Consider the following 24,613-nt stretch of genomic DNA (forward strand, 5'->3'; position numbering starts at 1 on the left):
CCTCCTGAAGAAAGAACTTGCGGAACTCGAAGAAAAGGTCCACACCACCAAGGAACTCATCCAAGCCGAGGAAGCTTCCATTGCAAACTCCAAACAAGAAACCCAGGAAATAGCCGAGCAGATACAGGCAGAGTTTGCAGAAATAAGCACCTTGAGTCGGCAGATAGTAACAGGCAATGACAAGGATGACGAAGCAATTGTAGCACGAGCAGACGCCGTCTGTACTGAAGCCATCCATGCCATAGAAGAATTCCTGAAATAGTAGATAGGCTCAAGAGATAATTAGTACTTCCTGTTAACCTGAAACTTGTAACTGTTTTAAAAACATCTTAAGTCGATGGTTAGACATCGGCTGTCTTGCTTTTTTTTATATATATTTTACTAGCCAACTCAACGTGTTGGCCCCTTCTCTTTTCTTTTTTTTCTTTTTTTTTACTGGCCAACTCAACGTGTTGGCCTGTCATCATTTTTTTTTCTTTTACTGGCCAACTCAACATGTTGGCCTTTCATGATATTTTCTTTTTTTTTTTGCGGCCAACTCAACGTGTTGGCCTGTCATGATTACAGCCAGATGGATCTCATCGGCTCTTGTTACTCGCTTTCCCACATGCTTGGGAAATGCTTCTTGAGGTGTTGGCCATTGACAGCGACAGGAAACTTGACACCGTCCAATTCCTCGAGCATGTATGCATTCCCAGGCAAAACTTGATCAACCTTGTTCCCAACGGCAATACTGCCTCCCAAACCAAGTCTCCCACCTAGAAATCCTTAGGCTTGACCTTCTTGTTGTATGCACGATCAACTTTAGTCTTATTTTCCTTGATCTTCTCCAACGACCAAGGTATTAGCTCTGTCAGATCCTCCACATTGTCATTCATCAAGGCTGCATACTGTTCAGTTGATAGATCATTCTGAAACTCAACACGCCTTGATCCAGCCGTGATCTCCCATGGTAGCACAGCATCCTGGCCGTAGACTAGATGGTACGGCGATGTCTTGGTGGACCCATGACAAGAAATACAATATGCCCACAAAGCTTCTGATAACACCTCATGCCAGCGCCTAGGATATTCATCGATCTTTCTCTTTATGAGCTTGATGAGGCTCTGGTTGGATGCTTCAGCCTGTTCATTAGCTTGGGCATAATATGGAGATGATCTGATTAGCTTAATCCCCATGTCATCAGCAAACTTTCTGAATTCCTCTGATATAAAGACCGATCCCCCATCGGTCGTAATGGTCTGAGGGATCCCAAATCTGTGGATGATGTGTTCTTTGACATAGCTGATCACATCTCTCGATGCTACTGACCTCATGGGCACTGTCTCTACCCACTTTGTGAAATAATCTGTGGCAGCTAAGACCCATTGGTGACCCTTGCTAGATGACGGGTTGATCTGTCCAATCATGTCCATGCCCCAACCTCTGAATGGCCACGGTTTGATGATAGGATTCATCACTGATGCTGGCACTATCTGAATTTTGCCAAACCTCTGACATGCCTGACATCCTTTATAATATTTGAAACAATCTTCCAGCATAGTGGGCCAGTAATAACCCGATCGCCTAATCAGCCACTTCATCTTATGAGCCGATTGGTGAGTACCGCAGGCTCCTTCATGAACCTCATGCAAGAGCTGATTTGACTCTGAAGGTCCCAGACATTTAAGCAGTAGTCCTTCCAAGGTCCTGTAGAACATGTCATCCCCTATCAGAACATACTTCATGGCCTTGAGTCTTATCCTTCTGGGTGCCCCCCGAGCCGAATCCTTCAAGTAATTGAAGATATCGGCTCTCCAGTCTCCGGGTTCTAGAAACTGAACCTCCACGTCGACTCCATCGGCTGTTTCTCAGTACCCGGAAGCCATCTGTGCCAAATCATTGGCTTCATTGTTCAGAGTTCGGCGTATCCAGTGGAAATTGATGTACCTAAATTGTGACATCAACTCGCGGCACTGTATCCATATCGGAAATAGAGCCTCGCTCTCACATCTATATTCTTCCGTGAGCTGAAAAATCACCAACTTTGAATCCCCAAAAATTTCCACCGCTTCTGCACTAGCTTCTAGGAGCAGTTCCATCCCTTTGCGAACGGCTTCATATTCCACCAAATTATTGGTGCATGGGGCAGTCATTCTGATGGAAAAGGAGTAAGTCGCCCCACGCGGCGAGACCAACAGAATTCCCACACTACACCCATCATCACAAGCCGATCCGTCAAAAAACATAGCCCAAGCACGAATAAATAATGTAGCAATGTCAGTGCTGATCCTGTCTGCAACAAGATCCGCCAGTGCTTGTCCTTTGACCGCTTTCGCAGGCTGATACCGAATATCGAACTCTGACAATGCAAACATCCATTTTCCAAGCCGGCCTTTCAGGACAGGAGCCGACAGCATGTGCTTTATGACATCCGATTTGCATATGACAATTGTTTCCGCCGAGAGCAAAATATGGCGAAGCTTTGTACAAGTAAAGTATAAGCAAAGACAAAGCTTCTCAATTTCAGGATACCTGGTCTCGGCGTCTAACATGCGCCTGCTGAGATAGAAAACCACCCTTTCCTGGCCGTCATGCTTCTGGACTAACACCGAAGTAATGGAAGTGTCACCCACGGATAGGTATACGTAGAACGGCCTATCTTGCTGAGGAGGAACCAATACTGGAGGCTTTGACAAATATTCCTTGATTTCATCGAAAGCTTGCTGCTATTCTGCCCCCCAGCGAAACTCATCATCGGATTTGATCTTCACTAAACCCATAAATGGTTCAATGCATCCAGACAGATTAGAAATAAATCGCCTGACAAAGTTAATTTTACCGATGAGCTTCTGTAATTCTTTCTTTGTAGTAGGTGGCTTCATCGTCTTTACAGCTTCTTGACTCTTTAGGCCGATCTCGATTCCTCACTCATGCACCAGGAATCCCAGAAATTGACCGGCCGATACTCCAAAGGCACATTTCTTTGGGTTCATTTTGAGCCCAAACCTTCGAGTCCGCTCCAACACATGGCGCAGATCTTCTAGATGCCCCCCAGCTGATTTGTATTTGACCACAACATCATCAATATAAATCTCTACCAGCTTGCCGATGAGATCATGAAAAATATAATTCATGGCACGTTGGTACGTTGTACCGGCATTTTTCAGTCCGAAGGTCATTACCAAGTATTCGAATAAGCCGACTGCGCCTGGTACTCTGAACGCAGTCTTGTTCACGTCTTCTGGGTCCATGAAGACCTGGTTGTAACCAGCATTGCCATCCATAAAACTCATCATTTTGTGGCCGGCAGCTGCGTTGATCAATGCTTCTGCAACAGGCATCGGGTATTCGTCCTTTGGTGTTGCTTTGTTGAGATCTCTAAAGTCGACGCAAACACGTCATCGGCCATCCTTCTTTTGCACTGGTACCACACTGGAGATCCATTCTGCATGCCGGCACGGCCTGATGAACCCAGCATACAGCATCTTCTCCACCTCTTTCTTAACTTCTTCTAGGACTTCGGCCTTCATCTGACGTGCTCGTTGCTGAAACGGCCGAAACCCTTTCTTGAGCGGGAGCCGATGCTCGACGATGCTTCTATCCAGTCCGGGCATCTCGGTGTAGTCCCATGCAAAGCAATCCTGGTACTCTTTCAGTAATGCAATCATCTCCTCTCGCGAAGCCGGATCCAACTTCTTGCTGATAAATGTCGGCCGTGGCTTATCCCCAAGACCGATGTCAACCTCTTCCAAATCATCAGCCGATGTGAACCCGTATCCGAGTTTGCCGTCGTCTGAAAAACCAGCTGCGAACGCAAGCGAGTCTTCGTTATCCACAAGATCAGCGGCAAACACAGGGAGATGACAAGAAAAATTATTTGGCCAACTGCACGAGCTGGCCGCCTCCATAATTCCATTATCATTCGAAACCAAATAGTCGATGAGTGGCCAACTGCCAGAGCAGACCATCGTGTGTACATGATGTAACAATTCCGACCAAAACAGGATTTTTCTATTTTTTGGGGCCGATCGCTGGGACCGGCCTCTCTATTTCTATTACATCCCGTGGCATGCCAGGATGTGTCTACTCTATGAGGCCAATGGATAAGACCAGCCTCAGTCCGTTTTTTGTCGCCTCGATCCGATCACAGTCTTCCAGGGCAATCCCTGAGATCGGCTCTTGTCCTTCCGCGTCCCAGGCATTCATGTCTGCGAGCGAGACCTCGCTAGAGTCATCTGCACGGACCACCTCCACTTCATCGCCATCCCATTGGACGAGATACTGATGCATCGTGGAAGGGATACAACAGTTGGCGTGAATCCAATCCCTCCCAAGCAATACTGTGTATGTACTTTTGCTGTTGACGATGAAGAACAAAGTTGGGATCGTCTTGCGGCCCACTGTCAACTCCACATTAAGGACCCCCATTGCCTCTGATGGTTGTCCACTAAAGTTATTGAGCATCACATTGGTCTTGATCAGATTGGCAGAAGAACGACCCAATCAGCGCAGCACAGAATATGGCATCAGGTTGACTGCAGCACTAGTGTCGACCAACATCTTGTTCACAGGCTTGCCATTGATGAAGCCCTTGAGATACAATCCTTTAAGGTGCTTCTAGCTTTTCTCCTTGGGCTTCTCGAAGATGATCGGCTGAGGGCCCAGATCCAGCTGTGCGATGGCCGATTCTTCTGGTTGGGGTGCCCGAAATTCCGATGGGAGCATGAACACCATGTTCACATCAGCCGATGGCTTCTCATCGGTTTTTGTCTGCTTGGAGCGCCACTCTTTTCTCGGAGGGTGCCTTTCCTCCCTTCGCGGTCGCCTGACTTGCTCCGCGAGATCCGGACGCGCTTTCCTCAGCACGTCAAGGTATTTTGCTTCTGCCTCTTCCAGATTGCGCAAGCACTGCACCCTGCGCTTCTGCAAGTGATTAAGCCCGTCAGGACACCAACGTGGACGATGGTACCTGTCTTCTTCTTCTTCTTGCTCGGAATCACCCCTGGTCATCCTCCTCACACGGTCATCATGACGTGTTCTGGGCCCTAAGCGCTGGAACACCGATGTCTCGTCCTGCTGGTGTCCTCGAGGCCTACACTCCGAGCAATCATCTATAGTAGGCAATCGGCTCATGCTGGAATTCCAATAGTACCTGAAGAACAGGCAATGCCAGTGGTCGCGTATAGCCTGGCGTCTCCCCAGTGTCCTTCCTGAGCGGTGCTCGTACTCGTCCTCCTCCGATTCGTATCGGCGGCGCAACTTGTACTGGTACTGGTACTTTTCCAGAAGCCGATTAGAAGCTGCAAGCTGATTGCGGATGTGACGCACCTGCTCTTCAGTCACATGTTGCTGTTCCAACTCGCGTTCATCCTGCGGCCGTTTGCCAGAAATGGCCTCTCTCCTCTGCTTGTCATGGCGGCGCATGGGTCCCACCATGTTGACCTGGAACGCCAAATCCTGGCCCTTGGATCCGAAATCTGACAGCTCCACCATGTTAGCTTGTGGGAAGGGCTTTGTGTCAACCTTCATCGTGTGTTGAGCCAGGATTAATCGGCCTTGCTCGATAGCTGATTGTATCTGACGACGTAGCTCCTTGCATTCACCCGTGGAATGAGTGAACGAGTGGTGCCATTTGCAGTATAGTCTTCCCTGCAGCTCTTGTCCATCGGTAACTTGTGATTCTCTGGGAGCTTCAGCTGTTTTTCTTTGAGGAGCAGATCAAATATCTGCTCTGCCTTGGTCACGTCGAAGTCGAAGCCCTTCACAAGCCCCTGCTGTTTGACCCACTTGCACGGGACAGGGTTTGCCCCCCGAGTCCACTCTGCCACGGCCACTTCTTGCTCCTCGCCAGAGTCGTCAGATTCATCCGCCTGGGCCATGTTTACATGGTGCTTGAACTTGTCCTGGTACAGCTCAGGATGGTAATGTTCGTATGCTGTGAGTTTCTGCCCAGGTGCGCCAGAGATGTGAACTCCAACTGAAAAGCCACATCCTTGATTGGCTTAGCAAGTCCCAGGACAGCCAGATCGACTGCCTCCTTCTCTGTGATGCGCGACGAGTAGCATCGGTTCTTGACCTCCCTGAAGCGCTGTATGTACTCTGACACATTCTCTCCTTGCTTCTGCCTGACTTGGGCGAGGTCGGCAATTCCGGCTTCAGCAGCCTCCGAGTGGTACTGGGTATGGAATTGATCCTCGAGCTGCCTCCAACTTCGAATCGAATCCGGAGCCAGTGATGCATACCATCCAAAAGCTGGGCCTGTAAGGGATTGGCCGAAGAACCGGACCCTCAACGGATCCGACACTGAGATCATCCCAAGCTGCGTTAAGTATCGGCTCACATGCTCGATGGAGCTGGCTCCCTCTGACCCGTTGAACTTGGTGAACTCAGGAAGCCGATACTTGGGTGGCAGCGGGATCAAGTCATAGTCACTTGGATATGGCTTGGAATAGCCGATCACTTTCCTCTTGGGCAGGATGCCGAACTGGTCTCTCAGTATTGCACTGACCTGCTCCACACTAAGAACTCCTAGGGCCGATGGCTCAGCACTCGGCCCAGTAGCATACTTTGCCAGCCACGCTTGTTTCTCTGCGTCTACTCCAAAAGCTCCTGGGTTTACCATCTGCACCGAGCGTGTTGGATTGACGTTGTCAGGGATGTAGGCGCACGTGTAGCCGTGCGGAATCTCCTTGGGTGGCTCGGTGAGGAATTGGCCTTCTCCAGGATCACCGCCGATCTTGTGGATGACGTAGATCGGCGAATTTTGTGGTTTTGGAGCCGCAAACGAGAACGGCAATACCGGTCTAGAATGCAGCGCAGCTTCCTCTGTGTGACTCCCCAGGGTTGGCCCCGATGGAGAGTACTGGTTCTTGATTATCTCCTGGATGACGCGATATGCCATGCGCTCGAGTTCGTTCATCAGGCTCTGAGAGTGCAGATGAAGCGCATGGGCCACCATGTAGTTCATCTCCTGACGCAGGGCTCTGGTGCGCTCTTCTGATGGTACATACAGATCTACATTGTCGAGAGCGCCTTCTGGTGAGAACCCCTTCCACCTGATGCCATGGTTGCGGGTCCTCTCAAAAGAGCCGATGAGATTGGCTTCCAGCAGAGCTTTAATCTCATCATACTTCTTCTTGTGTTCAGGAGAGAGCTCTTCATACGTGACCGGCTTGGGAGCGGGTTCTTGATCTTGAGCTCCAGTCATTGTTGCAGTGGACGTTGCCGAGAGTAGTTCCACCGGGTGTGCCAGAATGTGTTGTCAGTCGAAACCCACCGGCGAGCAGCGACGGGCAACACGAAGAGCCGGGAGGTCGCCGGGGCGCTGGCAGGCACTGCTCCCTCGTCGACGACCCGCAATTCCGTCACACGCCCGGAGAATGTGTGGAAAGCCGGGCGTGCCACCTGACCTATACCCGATCAGGAGGGTGCGAACGTGCTCCGAACAGTTTCCTGCGTACAAAGACACGTGTAAATGTAAGTCCGAGCCGTGGTCGGCTCCCCGGGACGACTCTTGCATCGGCTTTTAAAGAGCAGATCGAGTCCCGGTGTCAGAGTGGATCTATATCTATCCAGATATTGATAAATAAAGCAAATAACTATGAAGCTGCTTCAATTAAATCTAATTGATCTAATCCACGATGGTAAAAGCCTCACTGCTAGATCGGAACATCCTACACGTGACTAGGCCTAATGAACGTAACAGACAACTGAACCGTAACCCAAAACAGAGGCCTAAGAATTAGTAAGAGCCGATTCCCGGAACAATCCCTATCAAGGCCAAGATAAAGCATCTACTACACCACCGGATCATCCAATCCGTTTGCAAGGACTAACCTAGCAGATATTACGCAGACTCTTAAGATAAGAGCAAACCATAACAGATCAGATCTACTAAACATAAAAGAAGTAGGGTGTTGCCTCTGTGCAACTAATTCTATGCGACAAGAGCTAGCATAAGATTGAAACGTCACTGCACATAGACAACATGATATTCGTAGATGATAAGCAACGAAGCACAATAGATCTGCTAAAAGCCAAGCTACGAACATCAAGATAACTAGCATTACTCGCCATCAAAAACGCTTCAGTACGAGTAATACCAAGGTAAAATCAAGAACAACGCTGCCCTGATCGCAAGAAGCGATCAGGGCAGCATGGCGCTTACTTGGATGAAACCCTAGGATTAGGGTTGGCGATGCGCCGAGAGTTGTTATTTGTGAGACGTGATGACGCTCTCCTTCATGAATAACAAAGGGTACATATTTATAGTCCGGAGACTTGGGAAACAATCTAAACTAATCTTATCCCGATTGGACTCTATCACTAATCTTAAACTAAATCTAAGGATACATGGCCCATGTGGCCCAGATGCTCACGCAGGAGCCGATTTACAAGTCTTCTTAATCTTCTGCTTTAAGTCCATCTTGCTTTCGGCCCATAAATTAATCTTGTTAATTTATGGCGATAACAGCATCATTATTTGGTCTTTTGGATTTAGCCGGAAGATCTCCAAGAAAGGGTTTCGGCTTTTCCTTTTGATGTTTGTGATGGCCTTTGGATTCAACAGTTTTCTAAACACCAATCTCAGGTTTTTTGGGCTTAACCATCTTAGGTTTTGATTTATTTTGCAAAATCCTAGATGTGCCGGTTAGACCGGTCTTGGAACCGGTCAGACCGGTTGCAATGCAACCATCATCTTTGCCTTTGTTTTGTTACCCTCCGAGCATTGAAGTACTAGATTTAGTCTCTGTACTCTTGCCAGGGGATTTTGGTTCAACAATTTCGGCTTGGGACGGCCAAATTGTATCTTGACAAGCAACATTAGGACAAATTTTGCAAGGATTATTAGCCGGCTTTTCAATAGACGACTTTTGAATAACAGTAATTTGATCTACACTCTTCTTTTTATTAATCAGCTCATCCACAAAAGTAAGCAAACCACTTATAACAGTAGCTGTGGACTTACTATGCCTTGGTAGATCGTACATCCTCAACTCGTCGATTACAGATATCTTCATCATGATGATGCCTTGTTCTGTTACCCGATAACAAAGAGAATGCAAATTTATGTGGATAACCTTGCGCAGGTCTTCAGAAAATCCTTCAAGTTCCATCATATTGCTGGAGTTTGATAGATCGGCCATGACAGCCAGATTTTCTTTCCCAGCGGACTCGCCAATTTGTGTTGACGCCTTTTCTGGTCAACACACGAACGCGCTAGATCGCGTGGTACGAGGAGTGCTCCTTGTAGAGCCTCCTGCGTGGAGCGGTCAGACCGGTCAGAGGGACCGGTCCGACCTATCGCCGTGCAGAACGACGACGATCCGACAAACGCCAAGGTTGCCCTAGGCTCGGCAGGCCAGCTAGGGCGTCCGCAGATGCCATGGAGACGAGAGATGAACAGCATGTCGAGGTTGCAAAAGCAAGGGTAAGGGAAAAAAGTTAAAGACAATGAAATATAAATGTATTTGATTGGTTCGATTGGGTTGTCTCTCAATCGGTCGTGATCCTTTATATTTATAGGGTGGGGAAGAATTACCCCGCAAGAAATCTTATTTACAGATCTAAATCTATACAACAACAACAACAACAACATAGTCTTTTTTCCCAGGCAAGTTAGGGTAGGCTAGAGATGAAACCCGAAAGAAATAAGTTTAAGGTTCAGGCACATTGATAGCTAATCTCCAAGCGCCCCTATCCAAAGCTATCTCTTTAGAGATATTCCAATCCTTAAGGTCTCTCTTAACCGACTCATCCCACGTCAGTTTAGGTCTACCTCTACCCCTCTTTACATTATCGACCCGCTCAAGAACCCTATTACGCACCGGCACCTCAGGAGGCCTTCGTTGGACATATCCAAACCATCTCAGCCGATGCTGGGTAAGTTTCTCCTCAATTGGTGCCACCCCGACCCTATCCCGAATAACTTCGTTCCGGACTCTATCCCTCCTTGTGTGCCCGCAAAACCACCGCAACATCCGCATCTCTGCTACACTCAGTTGCTGGACATGTCGCCTTTTTGTAGGCCAACATTCAGCACCATATAATATCGCCGGACGAATTGTTGTCCTATAGAATTTGCCTTTTAGCTTTTGTGGCACCCTCTTGTCACAAAGGATGCCAGAAGCTTGCCGCCATTTCAACCAGCCAAATGGACCGGTTAAACCGATTGTATTCGGACTCCACATGGACCGGTTAAACCGATCGGACCCACCGGTCAAACCGGTCATCCTCTGCTAGACCGGCTACAGAGAGCAGACCGGTCAGACCGTTTGGGCATACCGGTCAGACCGGTTGGTGTCAATTTTGGCTGTCAACACCCTCATAGTTGGAAATGGAAGTCAGAATCTCTGTTCCGGCATAGCTCAGTGAGCTCCAGCCGCTACCATGGCTGATGGCTTGACTTGCCGCTGGGAAAGGGACGATATCCTTGTTCTCCCCCTCCCCGCCCCCCACCCCCCCCCCCCCCCCCCCCCCCCCCCTCTCTCTGATAATTCCAAGCGGGCCTAAACTAAAAGGCTGCAGCCCAGCTCACTTAAGCCCATCACGTGCAAATTTAAGCCCATAAAACACCCTCTAGTTTATGTCAATCCGTTTTTAAAATTAATTAATGGTGCATAATTATTGCATTATAAAATTCATATAGGATTGAGAGACTGTATGGTTACCATTCTAAGTTCAATATACAACCTGAGAATGCATGAAGGAATAAATCTTCATTTAATCCATAATCTGAATGTGAAGAATAGAACCATCCATATGAACATGTATATATTCCAATATAAACTATCTCTGCTATTATATAAACTAACTAATATACTATATTTTTTGCGCAACTACAAACACTTTATATGTTAATTTACATGCCCCTTGCAAATACACACTAGTAGAAAACACGCCAAAGGTCCACCCCAATCGGTACCTAAGGCTCATCCATAAGTCCCATGCACCCCAAAAGTATCAGGATGAAGATGAACCGGGACCTATGCTTTTGGGGTGCATGGGACTTATGGATGAGCCTTAGGTACCGGTTGGTAACATCAACCGGTACCTAAGGCTCTCCATAGATACCGGGTGGTAAGTTTTACATTAGTACCTGGTGGTACCATCAACCGGTGCCTATGGATGAGCCTAAGGTACCGGTTGGTAACACCTAATATAATCGATCCAAATTATTCTATAATGGCAAATATAATCACATAAAATTATACATACGCAAAGTCGGTGGTGCAGGCTCGTCGGAAGCAAACACCCAAAACAATATATTCATCTTACCTACATTATTTTAAAAAATATACATCTGCCTATATGCAAAAATTATTACTCTATATCCAAGAACTAAAGTTTGCATCAACTACCGTACTGCAACTTGGAATACGGGTCCACTGCGGCTGCGGCAAAGCCGTGAAACTTTCTAGTGAAAACCGGAATACGCCTTTACGCCATCATCCTGACAAGTATGTCTTTGTTTTGATCTTTTTGTTAGTAACAAATGTGGGAATTCACCATCTTTCCTCCTCGTACATGAGCAACATTTTTAATTTAAATACATGCACAACATTAAAACAATTTGGATCTTATTTTCTTTTTAATATAATGGGCAACTACCCAGTTCGTTTAAAAAAACATTAACACAATACATTACAACAAGAATATTGTACTTAATAATCATCCATTGTAATTTTTGAAATTGAGATCTCTCAAGTCTCTGCCTTGGAATTTAAAGAACCTCCACCGATTTTTTTTCTTGCAACGTTCACTCTTAAAATTCAGGTGTAGAACAAAAATATTTTATATTAAATGAACAAGTTTTTGAAAAATAAATTTTCTAATTATTTCCCGCAAGTATGGACAAAGTCCACGTATCTCCTAAACTATATTCTAGTTCAACTTAATCCCACAACTAAGTTTATTGATCCAATTTACTCCATAATGAGATTTGTCCTTTTTATTTCTCCATGCACAAGTGGAGTTCTAAATTAAAATTTCTGCAGGTGACAATGGACGTCACAAACTATTTGATGAAAAAGGGACTGTGGATTCTGATTCACTCATTTCTTATTGAGTACAATCATGGCCACAAATGCGATGATCCGGAAGAACAAACCATACATAAATAGAACCAAAATACAGAGCTTGAAGTGACGGATATCAAAGTCATTTTTGAACAATAAACCACAGCGAGTTATTAGCCACACTCCCGGGTACCTGTAAGAAGCACATATGTCAGTACAAATATGCAGTCTCAGCCACTAAGCAAGAAACATATTTGCCGTATGCTGGAGCAGAATAATTCCAATTTTAGTAACTAATGGATCAGCATTTTAGATGATACACCATAAAGATAAATTTTTGAAACATTGATTTATTTTGTAACATCTGAGTGACATGTGCACACTCTTACCTTCTGGCATTTACAATGATGAAGCCTTCAAGTGCCCATTTTGTGTAGCACAAGTTTTTGAGTAACAGGGGAGTGCTTGGGTGAGTTGACAACAACGACAGGATAACTGGTAGAATCGCAGAACACTGCATAAATCAAGTGTTAGCATACAAAATGTGCTATCAGCTAGAATGGGAAAAATTATCATGATCCATACCGGCTGCGCTGAGCCAGGGTTGAAGCAGATGGCAAAAGTGTAACCCATCCCGCTGACAGAGTACACAAGTGCTAGCAGCACTATGTAGTTATCAGCTATTGTTGACCTTGGGTTATTGAAGTAGTAGAACATGGATAGGTAAACAATTGGCTTCACAACTGTGCTAAAATGATCGATTGTGTCCTTGGCAAGAAAATATGCTGAAGTGCTCATACCAGATTCTCTGTCCCGCTTGTACTGCAACCTTTCCAGTGAAAATGACCTCAATGCTGCAATTTTGCACAAAAGAGCTGCATCATGGTAACTTATATCAGTAAATTTCACATATTAATGATGCAACTACAGAGGATACTGAAGTATTAAACTTGTAGGAGGATAATAATTGTTGTATTCCTCCAACCCTAGATGGGTGGGTATATATAGAACCTATACATGGGTCTTTAGGTGGGCCTCTATACACATGGGCTCGATATACTCCAACACCCCCCACAGTCTGAACTACCAGCGCAGCGGTGTTCAAGACTGGACAACAAGAAAGCTAACACCCTCCGCAGTCTGAACAACCGACGCAGCGGTGTTCAAGACTGGACAAGATGAGAGCACAAATAGAGTACAAAGGGCAAATACCCCCCCTAGCCACAACTAGCCACCGGCTACGTTGAGGCTGGATCGAAACTCCGAGAAGGTCGAGGAGGGTAGCCCCTTGGTGAAGATGTCAGCAAACTGGAAGGTAGTCGGGACATGGAGTACCCGAACATCGCCGATTGTGACTCTGTCGCGCACGAAGTGTAGGTCGATCTCCACGTGCTTCGTCCGCTGATGCTGGATGGGGTTGGTGGAGAGATACACGGCGCTGACGTTGTCGCAATAGACGAGCGTACTCTTCGCGAGGGGGCTGTGGAGCTCCGCCAAGAGCTGTCGTAGCCAGGACCCCTCCGCCACGCCGTTAGCGACAGCCCGGTACTCCGCCTCGGCACTGGAACGAGAGACAACCGGCTGCCGCTTGGACGACCAGGAGACCAGGTTGCCGCCCAGGAAGACGGCGTAGCCGGAGGTGGAGCGACGAGTGTCCGGGCAGCCAGCCCAGTCAGTGTCGGTGTAGACCACCAGCTCAGCAGAGGACGAGCGGTGAAGCACCAGGCCGAGGCCCACAGTGCCACGGACGTACCGGAGGAGATGCTTCAGTGCAGCAAGGTGTGACTCCCGGGGATCATGCATATGGAGACAGACCTGCTGAACAGCGTAGGTGAGGTCCGGCCTGGTGAAGGTGAGGTACTGCAAAGCGCCGGCCAGACTCCGGTAGGCAGTAGGATCAGCCACCGGATCACCCAGATCAACAGACAGCTTCGCCTGAGTGTCGACTGGAGTGGAGCAGGGCTTACAATTAGTCATCCCAGTCCACTCCAGAATATCGAGGGCGTACTGCCGCTAGTGAAGGAGAAGACTAGACGGGCGAGGCTCAACAGTGACGCCCAAGAAGTGGTGGAGCTGACCGAGATCCTTCATAGCGAACTCCTGCTGCAGAGAGGAGATGATACTCTGAAGCAACTGCTGACTGGAAGCTGTGAGCACAATGTCATCGACATATAGCAGCAGATATGCAGTCTCATCCCCACGGCGGTAGATGAAGAGAGACGTGTCAAATTTGGCCTCGGTGAACCCCAATGTCAGCAAGAACGTGGCGAACCGAGAGTACCAAGCCCGTGGAGCCTGCTTCAGTCCATAGAGAGACTTGTTGAGCCGGGAGACCATATCCGGACGACTCGAGTCCACAAATCCCGCAGGCTGAGAGCAGTAAACAGTCTCTGACAAGGTGCCGTGAAGAAACGCATTCTTCACGTCCAGCTGGTGCACAGGCCAAGTGCGCGAAAGCGCAAGTAAGAGGACCGTGCGCACCATAGCGGGCTTCACGACCGGGCTGAAGGTCTCATCATAGTCCACACCAGGCCACTGAGTGAACCCCCAGAGAACCCAGCGAGCCTTGTAGAGCTCCAGTGTGCCATCAGCCCGACGCTTATGCGTCCAGATCCACTTGCCAGTCACCACATTGCAACCAGACGGACAAGGCACGAGGTCCCACGTCTGGTTGGCAAGAAGAGTCGCGTATTCCTCTTCCATCGCGCGACGCCAGTGAGGATCCGCCAAGGCGTCGCGGATAGAGGAGGGTACCGGAGAGACCCGCGGCTCTCCCTCGGTGGCGGAGAGAGTCGCGGCCTGGGACGCCATCCGCCGAGTCACCATGGGATGGATATGCCGAGGATCCCAATGGATGACCGGCGGGTGGTACACCTCCGGCTCGGCTCGAGAGGGAGCCGGCGGAGTCGGCGGCGGCGACGGCTCCGGTGTAGACGTCGCAGGAGCCTCCGGAGCAGGAGGTGGCGCCGGTGTCGGCGCCGAACGACGCCGGTACACCTGTACCAGCTCAGCGTACCGCTGCGGCGCCGGTGTCGTCGCCGAACGACGCCGGTACACCTGCACCGGCTGGGCGTACCGCGCAGGTGCAGGGGGAGGCACCGGGGCCGCGCGTGGCGCAGCAGGAGATCCAGGTCCGCACGCGGCACAACCGGAGGTCCGGGGGCCGCGCGTGGCGCGACCGCGGGCACCAAGGCTACGCGTTGCGCAGCAGGGATCACCGGAAGCGGTGCCGGTGTGCCGGGAAAACCTGCAGGGAAAGGAAAGACAGGTAATGGTGGCTGAACCACCGGGTCAGTCGAAAAGAGAGACTCCAGCTCGGGGTCAAAGACGACGTGTCGGGAGATCAGGACGCGGCGAGAAGTGAGGTCAAAGCATCGGTACCCCTTGTGGCCAGGGGAGTAACCAAGGAACACACACCGAGTCGAGCGGGGCGCCAGCTTATGAGGAGCAGTGGCGGAGGTGTTAGGATAACACGCACACCCGAATACCCGAAGGTGGTCGTAGCTAGGAGGGGTACCGAAAAGAGCGTGGTGTGGAGTGGGAGCAGAACAAGCAGTGGACGGAAAGCGGTTAAGCAAGTAGGTGGCGGTGTGGAGGCTCTCCGCCCAGAAGCGCGGGGGCAGAGAGGCCTGGATCAGAAGGGTGCGCACGACGTCGTTCGTCGTGCGCATCTTCCGCTCAGCCTTGCCGTTCTGAGGAGAGGTATACGGACAAGACATACGCAGTTGAACACCCCGAGAGAGGAAGAAGGAACAGGAGGTGGAGTTATCGAACTCACACCCATTGTCACACTGGACGGCCTTAATGGTGAGGCCGAACTGAGTGGACACCCAGGCAAAGAAGTGGAGGAGGGTGAGGAAGGTCTCAGACTTGGCGCGCAAGGGAAAAATCCAAGAGTAGTGTGAGAAATCATCGACCACCACCAGATAGTATTTGTAGCCAGAAAGGCTGAGAACAGGAGAGGTCCATAGGTCACAGTGAACAAGATCAAAGGCATGCGCAGCATGCGATGAAGAAGAAGAAAAGGGAAGTCGAACATGACGACCAAGCTGGCACGCATAGATATTGTTGTGTTAGTTACTGAGAGAATAATTGATACAAATCATAGGCACCACTACCTGCACTTCGCACTGAACCAAAGATTTTCCTCCACTGTTAAGTTTTACTTAGACCACCCCTCTAGCCACTCCGACCCTAAAACCCAGGTGTTAGAGTGGGGGAGAGGGGGGGCTTTATCACTGGACCAACATTCCCCCTACGGCGAGCGAGCCGCGCCGCGCCGCGCCTGTGGCTGCTGGCTGCTGGTCTCAGCGAACCCCGCAGGGGAAATCGCGCAGCGGAAGAAATGCGTGGCCGATGGGTTTCGAACCCGGGACCTGGCTCTGGTACCAACTTAGACCACCCCCTCTAGCCACTCTGACCCTAAAACCCAGGTGTTAGAGTGGGGGAGAGGGGGGCTTTATCACTGGACCAACAGTTTCCATGGACAATTTCATCTTGTGGCACAAAGCCAATGATCTTCTTATAAGTTCGGATTTTTTCTTTCATTCCATTAACAAGGACCAAACCGTTGATCTTATAACCGATTACCTTCCCATCAATGGCATTCAGGAACGTGGTCTTGCCAGCACCAGAGGGACCCATGACAGCAGTGACATGGCCAGGTCGGAGCTCCCCTGTGATAGATCTCAATAGCTTCTTTTTCCCAAGTGTCAGGGTCAGGTCTTTGAACTCAACTTTGAGCAAAGGCCTAGTTAGGTTTTTGTTTTCCTGCTGCTCAACCTTCTCTTTCTCAATTGTTACATATGCATACTTGAACCTTTGTGACCGTGTGTAACATCCCAAAAATCCGCTAAATTTAAATCGTGCGATAATTAGTTTCAAAACCAAGTGTTCATCGTTGAGCTCAAAGTTTTCCATAACCCCCTTTTTGTGTCGGGAACTCTCCCCTTTTCCGCCCGATCTCCCGATCCCTGTTGGACCCAACCCCGACAGCCAAATCCACCGCCCTATTTCTCCCTCGACCCGCGCGTCGCGCTCACGCGCGCCCAAGCACCGCGCGTGGCCGACCGGGCGCCGGTTCCGGCGCGATTCCCTCCCCCTCCCTTTTTCTTTCTCTCTCTCTCCCATTCTCTTTTTTCCTTTTTTTTTTCTTTTCCTCCCTCCTTCCCTCCTCCTCTGCCGCGCGGCCCGACCGCGCCACCCCTCCCCGCTCTGCTCCGCTTGGCCGGCCCCGTCGCCTCCTGCTCCACCCGACCACACTCCCCAACTGAGCACGCCTCCCCCCTGGACCGCGCCCCGGCCGCACCAGCTCGGCGCCGCCCCTGCCGCACGCGCCCACGATGCAGGGCAGCCCCGCGCCCCGGCCGCCTACCTCTCGCCGCGCGCACACCACCCCCCCGGGCCGTGCCCACGCGTACGCACGCGCGCGCGCAGGCACGGGCTCACCACGACGCCGGCCGCGAAGCCTTGCCACGCCGCCGCCCGTGCGCACCCACACCGCCCATCGCCCTGCTCCCTGTCCCCGCACGCTGCAAGGCAGCCCCGCGACCCGAGCCGTGCGCGCGCCCACGTCACGCCACGACTCACCACGGCGCCGACCGCACCACGCCGCCGGTCCCGCTCGCCCTGCCCCGCCCGCGCACACCGCCGTTGACACCCGCACAGCACCGCCTGCCCGAGGCGTTGCGTCGCCTGTGCTCGCCTCGGCACGCTCACCGCGTCAACGCTGCACCGCCACGGCGGCAAGACCACTCCGGCAGCGCCCGCCCCACACCATTAACGCCGCCCTCAGAGCTGCCTCGCCGGCTGTCGCCCCGCTCTCACCCCCCCCCCCCCCCCCCACCGCCTTGGCCGCCTATAAAAGGGGCCGCGGAGCACCCCCAAGCTCCACAACCCCACCACAGCCAACTCCGCCACCCCAGCCCTCCTTTTCCAACTTGCAGCACCGCCGCTTGCCATTGCCGCCGCCGGCCACCGCGGAGCCCCCCTCCCCACTGCTCCTCGGCCCAAATCAAGGTAGGGGATGACACCCCCATGGCTCCCTGATGCTCTTTCTCACTCCTTGATCGCCACCGCACCCCCAGAAGCGCCGGCCCGAAGCCCCGCCGCCCGCTGCCACACGCCGTTGCGGCCAGGCTGCCCCGGGCCGCCTCCGCCCGAGCTACGGCTGGGGATCAACCCCGCGGGCTCCCCTCTTCCTTTCCCCTCTACCCCGAGCCGCCGCCGAGGCCCAGAGCGCCCGAATCGGGCCGCCGCCGGCGCCGCTCGGCTCCTCCTCTGTTTCCCATGGAGGGAGGAGGAAGAAGGGGGCAAATTTGCCCCAAGCCCCCTCCTTTCCCTCTTATTTGGTTAAGAGTTCCCCCCCCCCCTCTTTAACCATTTTGCAAAGTAAACCATGCCCTTTATCCTATTTCAAAATAAACCCCTCCCTTATACAAACATGGTTCTAAATAAACCATTGACCCTTCCAAAATAGTCCAGATATTTCTAGAAATTACAAACAGGCCCCTGCCTGCACAAGAATAATTACAACAAGGTCCCTGACCCCTTATTTAAACCCTAGACCCCTACATAACCTATTATTTCATGCACCTAACGAACTCTGATCGGCCCAAAACTTTACCACGCCTCTCTTAACTTAGTTTTGGCCATGCCATTCAGAAACCACTCGAAAATATTACTCTGTACCCCTTATCTTATGTGTTCCCTATTCGAGCTCAACGATATATCTTTATTTTCTGTGTATTGATTGTGTGCTTGTTTGTGTACGCTGTAGACCACGGAGTGAACGAAGGAGAGCCCGTCAATGAGCAGTACTGTGAGCAGGTGAACGAGGACCCGTTCCGCGAGCCCGAAGGACAGGACATCCCAGAAGGCTTTAAAGATGGCAAGTTCAATCCCATCCTTTGATGCATGTTTCTGTCCTAGTTTTTATAAACACAACCCAATGGCCTGTTTTATAAAATTGCATAAGTTTTGCTTGCATGAAAACACGGTTGGATAGCCACCCCTTGATTTGTGATGACCATTCCTTGACCACCTTGATTAATGTCTGATTTTGCTTGGACGTTAATCGATAATAGAACGCTCAGAACTTTACTCATAACATGATTTATTTTATAAAGAAAATGTGTGCGTATGTGGGATGGGATAAATGTGGTGTTTTTGTAAAGCAAGTTCAGACGGGATGGATGGCATTTCTACGGATTTGCCATTTGGTGTGCTCGTGCCAATGTGGCAGGGCAAAGAAGGGAGATATCCATCTTGTCGTGTCTAAGGACCGAGTTGGTGTGTCATCTCACCTAACTCCACTATCATGCAAACCACTCGACCGTTGAATGGGCAACGGCTTAGCATAAACCCCACTAGTTGATGTGATAGCCATCAGGAGGGCTGAGAGCAACGGGTGACCAAGGAGAAGGGATATGTTCAGTGTGACTTATACCCCGGTCGTACCTCAGAGATAGGTCGATGACCCCTTGGTGAATCCCATGATGGCGAATCAGATCTAGCTAAGGTGGGTAATGGCTATGTCGGGATCTACACCGACACTTCGGTGCTCGCGTTGTGGTACCCGCTTGTGGGTAAAGTTGCACACCTCTGCAGAGTTAAAAGCTATTCGAATAGTCGTGCCCACGGTATTGGGCGAGTTACGGTGTGGTCACATAACTAGTGTTTCTTTGGGTTTGGGATAGCGTGTGTTGTTTTGAAATTGTGTCCGGCAGTCGTGCCATGTGCTACCACGGACGGGGAGTCCGGTAGCAGTTTTAAAACTTGAACTCCGTGTTACTCAATACAAAACTGGTCTCTGAAATGTTTTCTGCTAAATAAACCCCTGCATAAAAATTTAGCTTTCTGCAAATTAAACCGTAACCCTACCCTTGATTTACCTGTGCATGCTATTCTGATATAACCCCCCCGTGGGTGTGATTGGACTTCCTGAATACATTTGTACTCACCCCATTCTTACTTTTTACAGAAGAAGACCCAGACTTCGTACCAGACGACGCCGAGTAGGGTTATCGTTCTACACCCAACCTTGCCTGTGGAACTGGCCCTGTTTCGAGATGCTTTCGCTGACGCAGTACTCTGAGCCCGAGCTAGACCACATGTGGGTTGCGGTCTGGTGTTATGTTGTAGCTTGGTTACTAGTTATTATCATCTGTATCGAGTGTCCTCCTCGGAGGTTTGTATGGTAATGAACCATCTGATGTAATAAATATGGCATCAGCCTCCTGGGACTGATGTTTGTATCACATTTAAGTTCTCTCTTATGAGGGGACGCTTCACCGTGATAATCAGTGGATGCCTTTTTGTGCACCTTTGTCCTTGGTAACAAAAATTTCTCCATCACCACTAGAATTTATCTCAACTGAAGGAGCTTCAGATATCCCATTTGTGCCTTCACTCTCAAACACCGCAGCTTCTGATAGTTCCTGTGCCTTGAGCAGAACTTTTGGTGTCTCCTGCACTCTATGGGTATAGTTCTCTGTATCTGCTGGCTGAACAAAGGACCTTAACGCGTGAGGAAGTTGACCCTGCATTCCATTTACATGACTCCTCAATAGTTGTTTTGCCACCTTCCAGTGGTCCTGTGCTTTGATCTCCTGCCTAGCCATCTGAATGGCTTTCTCCCTTGATCTTGTTTTTCTCCATTCAAGGATAGTGAGGAAATGATCTGAGCAGTTGTATATGATTAGAAGTACCATGCTCAATGCACCCTGTATGATATTGGAAAGTTCAATTTTATATTCATACACTGAATCTACTAGGCTCAATGGATCAGGGATTCGCAGAGAGCATATTACTCCTAAATTTTTCCCTGATAATATAAGATGTAATGTAGTAAACCAGTAAAACGGATTTTTAAAAGGATTTACCACCAAGCCAGCACCAAGCACAAATATGCTTTCATTTTTTGTGTTTGCTTTGCAGGAGTCCTTTATGATGCATTCTGCATTTAATCTGAATTCAACATACTGAAGAATAATTGCTATGAAAACACTAACAGCAAGATCATATATCTGGAAAATAATGCTTACTATCTTCAGTGGTCGAACCCAATCTGCAGTAGTACCTGAAGTGGAACCAAAGAAGAAGCAACATGACCAATTTAAACAACTTTGTAAAATTCACTAAATGTGTGGTGTAAGAGAGAGGAATGATACAGTAAGATCCTTACCCACTGCTACAAGAAATTTTCGATTTTGTACTAGGACAGTAATAACCTGCTGGACAGAACACAGCTTCCGTCCTGTCATAATCAGCCCACATGTCAGCACCACCGCAGACATTTGTCGAGTTTGGAATGAACTGGTACTTGTACCTGTATAGAGTGCCACAATTCATATGCATGGAGCTACACATCTGTTTACAAACCATGGTCTAAACGTAAACCAAACACGTAAAGAAGACATCTTAAGGATCGCAAAGACCAGTGGTTATGTTCACTTTGGCATGTGGACAGTATGAGCCCAGAGGACAAGCTACAGGCAAAACAAAAAGAAAACTCGTCATTCCTCTAGGTATATATATGCCTGAACTCTCTGGAAAATATTAATTACTACTGAGCATAATTATCTGAGAATTGTTGACAAAAACTCACGCAGCATGCATGTAAGACCACGGGGGCAGAAGAAACCCTCACAACATTGCTGGCAGTTGATACTTCTTGGTGGAGTTGTGCTGCTATTAATGTTGCTGAGTAAAAGATCAGGACCAATGGAGCAAGCCCATCCGGGCTCGCATCCCTGAACCCAATAGGACTGGTTGCAGTTTGTGGTAGTCTTCAGGAAGATATTGTTTTTGCCTTTCTGATCATGGAGGCATGAGAAGTAGAATTTCACTTCTGCTGGTGTGCATAGACGACCAACCAGATCACCTTAATAAATCATTTTTGTTCACATCAGAATAATAAATTTTATCTTCTGATAGGAATCCAACAATTCAAAATATCCATTGGACTCCAACATTGAGTGTAGAAATTATAATAGATCTTCATTAGAATTCTAGACAGAAGTACTGTGTAGAGCATGGAAATAATGGTTGCAGATCCCATATCTCACTCACATGGTATTGAATTGTCCAGTTGTATATACCTATTTGATGTCCAGTTGTAAGGTTGGACTGATATTGAAATCACAAAAAAGAAACATTTGCCACACATTCAAATGTGTTTTTGGATTTTGCTCTTAACCCATGCATTAGTAAAGGTACAGAGAAGACAAAAACATACACTTCCTCCATGCTACAGTATATCATACGTACAATCGTACATACCAAATCTATTCATGGATCACTCAAGTGCAGGGAATTCATACTAGCTTCAGATATATTCGGAATAGTTTCTTTCCTGCTATCACAATTTTGCACGATCCTTATTTACCACTATTGGTGGGCTCTACATGTCATGGATTACAAATTTCTTCAATGATAATAAGGAATTGTCGATTCAAAGGTTTATGCGCCAACAATTTACCCAATGTCGACCCCCAAATGTCTCAAAGTAAGGACCTCTTGCCATTGGTACGTCGAGCTTGATTGGTTTGGTACCAATTTTTGCCATGCCAAAATCAAGGCGTGGCAATAAGATTTGGCTATCAATCGGTATGTGTCTAAAAATTGGCCACTTTAACCAAAACATGGCAAGTTACTAGAAACTTCTTAAACTTTAAAGGAGAAAAAATATTAGTTGTCACTAAACCAACTGAATACCTAAATTTCTTGCTAACAACTTGGTATGCCCTAATTTTGGCAAGCCAACATATTGACTTTGATTTTGGCATAGTAAAAATTGGCTCGTCGTATTTAAGAATACATCAATGAATTCAACAAGAACCTCTAAAGAAATGGGAGCATTTACCGATTTACGAATTTTACCTCTGGTTTCAATGAGGCACTGCTGCAGGAAACCGAGGTTAGATGAGTAATTGAACGCCGCGTTCCAATCCTCCACCCTGAGACACCAAATGCAGCCCAAACCCCAAATCATCGAAACAGCAAGCCAGATGGCACGGACGAATGGTGGCGAATTCTAACTGACGGGCGACGGCGCTGCCTACCAAATGCGAGCGGGAGCACTTACGGGTCCGCGATGCAGAATCTGAAGCGGTCGGAGATGATGCTGGCGACGCGCTTGGTCAGGTCAGTGAGCAGCTCCTCGATGTCTCGGAGCTGCGGCGCCGGCGGCGGGAGCGGCGCCTGCTGGCCGTGGACGACACCTGCGAGCAGGAGCAGAAGCAGCAGCAGTGCGAGGATGACATGTGGACCCCACAACTGCAGGGGCCTGCCGCCGCTCGCTGCTTGGCAGATGGTCCTCCCACACATGACATATACAGCGACCTTGAAACCATGCACAATTTTTTTAAAAAAAATGTCAACTGTAAAAACTTCCAGTTATTTTTATGTATGTTGCAGAAATAATTTTGGAGTGTTATTGTACAAACATAAAACTATTTTAACATTGTGCTGGAAAACCACTTTCCTTACTAACATGTTGGACTCTGTTTCTGAGAAAGTTGCATTGTTGTTGCAGTAAGATGTGTGAAATAGTTTTGATTTTCACAATAGGCTTCAAAGGTTCTAGTTTCATACAACTTATTTCAAGGTGAAATTTACTCTTAAAAACAGTTCTTGAAGGATGACTGTTTTGTTTTGCCTTTTGGACATTACAACTTTTTAGCTCAGTGCCCAACACAGTTCCATATCTTAATTACCATATGATTGACTGTCTTATCGAATTAATATAACAACAACAACATAGCCTCTTATCGAATTAATATATATACATATATTCTCTATTTTTCCTAAATTAAATGCTTATCTTTGTATTTAGTGGCATTTTAAATGCTATTACTTACCCTTCATAAAAAGTCTTCATCCTTTGCAAGAAACAAACTCACATATTAAGAAAATATTATGACAATGGCATTAGATAATAAAAAACGATTTTTTGAACGAAAAGAACCAAATAAAATTACTTACAAGAAATGGAGCGGCGGCTTGCCTAGGTGCCAGCCAATTCTCATGCAGGGCAAGGAGAGGAGATGGTGTGGAGACCGACCGTTGGCCGGATGGGGACGTCAGAAATTGTGCGTTTAAGTAGGAGAAGCGTCGCCATTTCAATATCAACGAGTACGCGTGTATAGGCGTATGCACAAGGTTTCAATAATCCAGGCAAGATTTGGTTACATCGATCCATGTTGACCAAACTCTTATGCCCTGCAAGCAGTTATTAAATCGTACGGGACCGGAGTGCTACGCATACTGGGGTTGAGAGTTCAGACTATGGTGGCAACTTGCAAGGTAACATGCATTGGAATCATCGCTAGAAATGTTTGATTGGAAAAATATAAGTGCGTTTCTCCCCTTGATTTTTGTAAGCTTCTTTTGTGATATATGCTAGCAAAAGCAGTTACTAAATCGCTAAAAGTGTACTTACAGAGGTAAAGTTGTGTGTGTATTTATAGAAGATGAGTGTGCGTGCGTGGATGTGAAAGTCTGCGTTTGTGTTTCATACAAAAATTGAAAAGGTTGATATTAAATTTTACAGACACTTGCAAGCCTTCAACAAAGGGTGAGATCATTTCCCCAGTTTTCCTACGCGGTTGTTT

At 48.4% G+C, this 24,613-nt stretch overlaps 1 protein-coding gene across 1 annotated transcript; it reads right to left on the minus strand.

The window, feature by feature from the left end:
* Positions 1-12,006: 12,006 nt before the first annotated feature.
* On the minus strand, positions 12,007-23,327 carry LOC120680962 (ABC transporter G family member 25-like). The gene is made up of 11 exons (XM_039962524.1): positions 23,086-23,327; positions 22,881-22,957; positions 21,607-21,882; positions 21,424-21,487; positions 21,184-21,327; positions 21,044-21,078; positions 20,882-20,955; positions 20,301-20,722; positions 12,585-12,888; positions 12,389-12,513; positions 12,007-12,192 (listed from the first exon to the last, which is right to left on the minus strand). Exons 1-11 carry the CDS (start codon positions 23,325-23,327, stop codon positions 12,036-12,038), a joined length of 1,920 nt encoding a protein of 639 aa, XP_039818458.1. The 3' UTR covers positions 12,007-12,035.
* Between the last annotated feature and the right edge of the window lie 1,286 nt (positions 23,328-24,613).

This window comes from Panicum virgatum, chromosome 7N, assembly GCF_016808335.1.
Source record: "Panicum virgatum strain AP13 chromosome 7N, P.virgatum_v5, whole genome shotgun sequence".
Classification (NCBI taxonomy): domain Eukaryota; kingdom Viridiplantae; phylum Streptophyta; class Magnoliopsida; order Poales; family Poaceae; genus Panicum; species Panicum virgatum.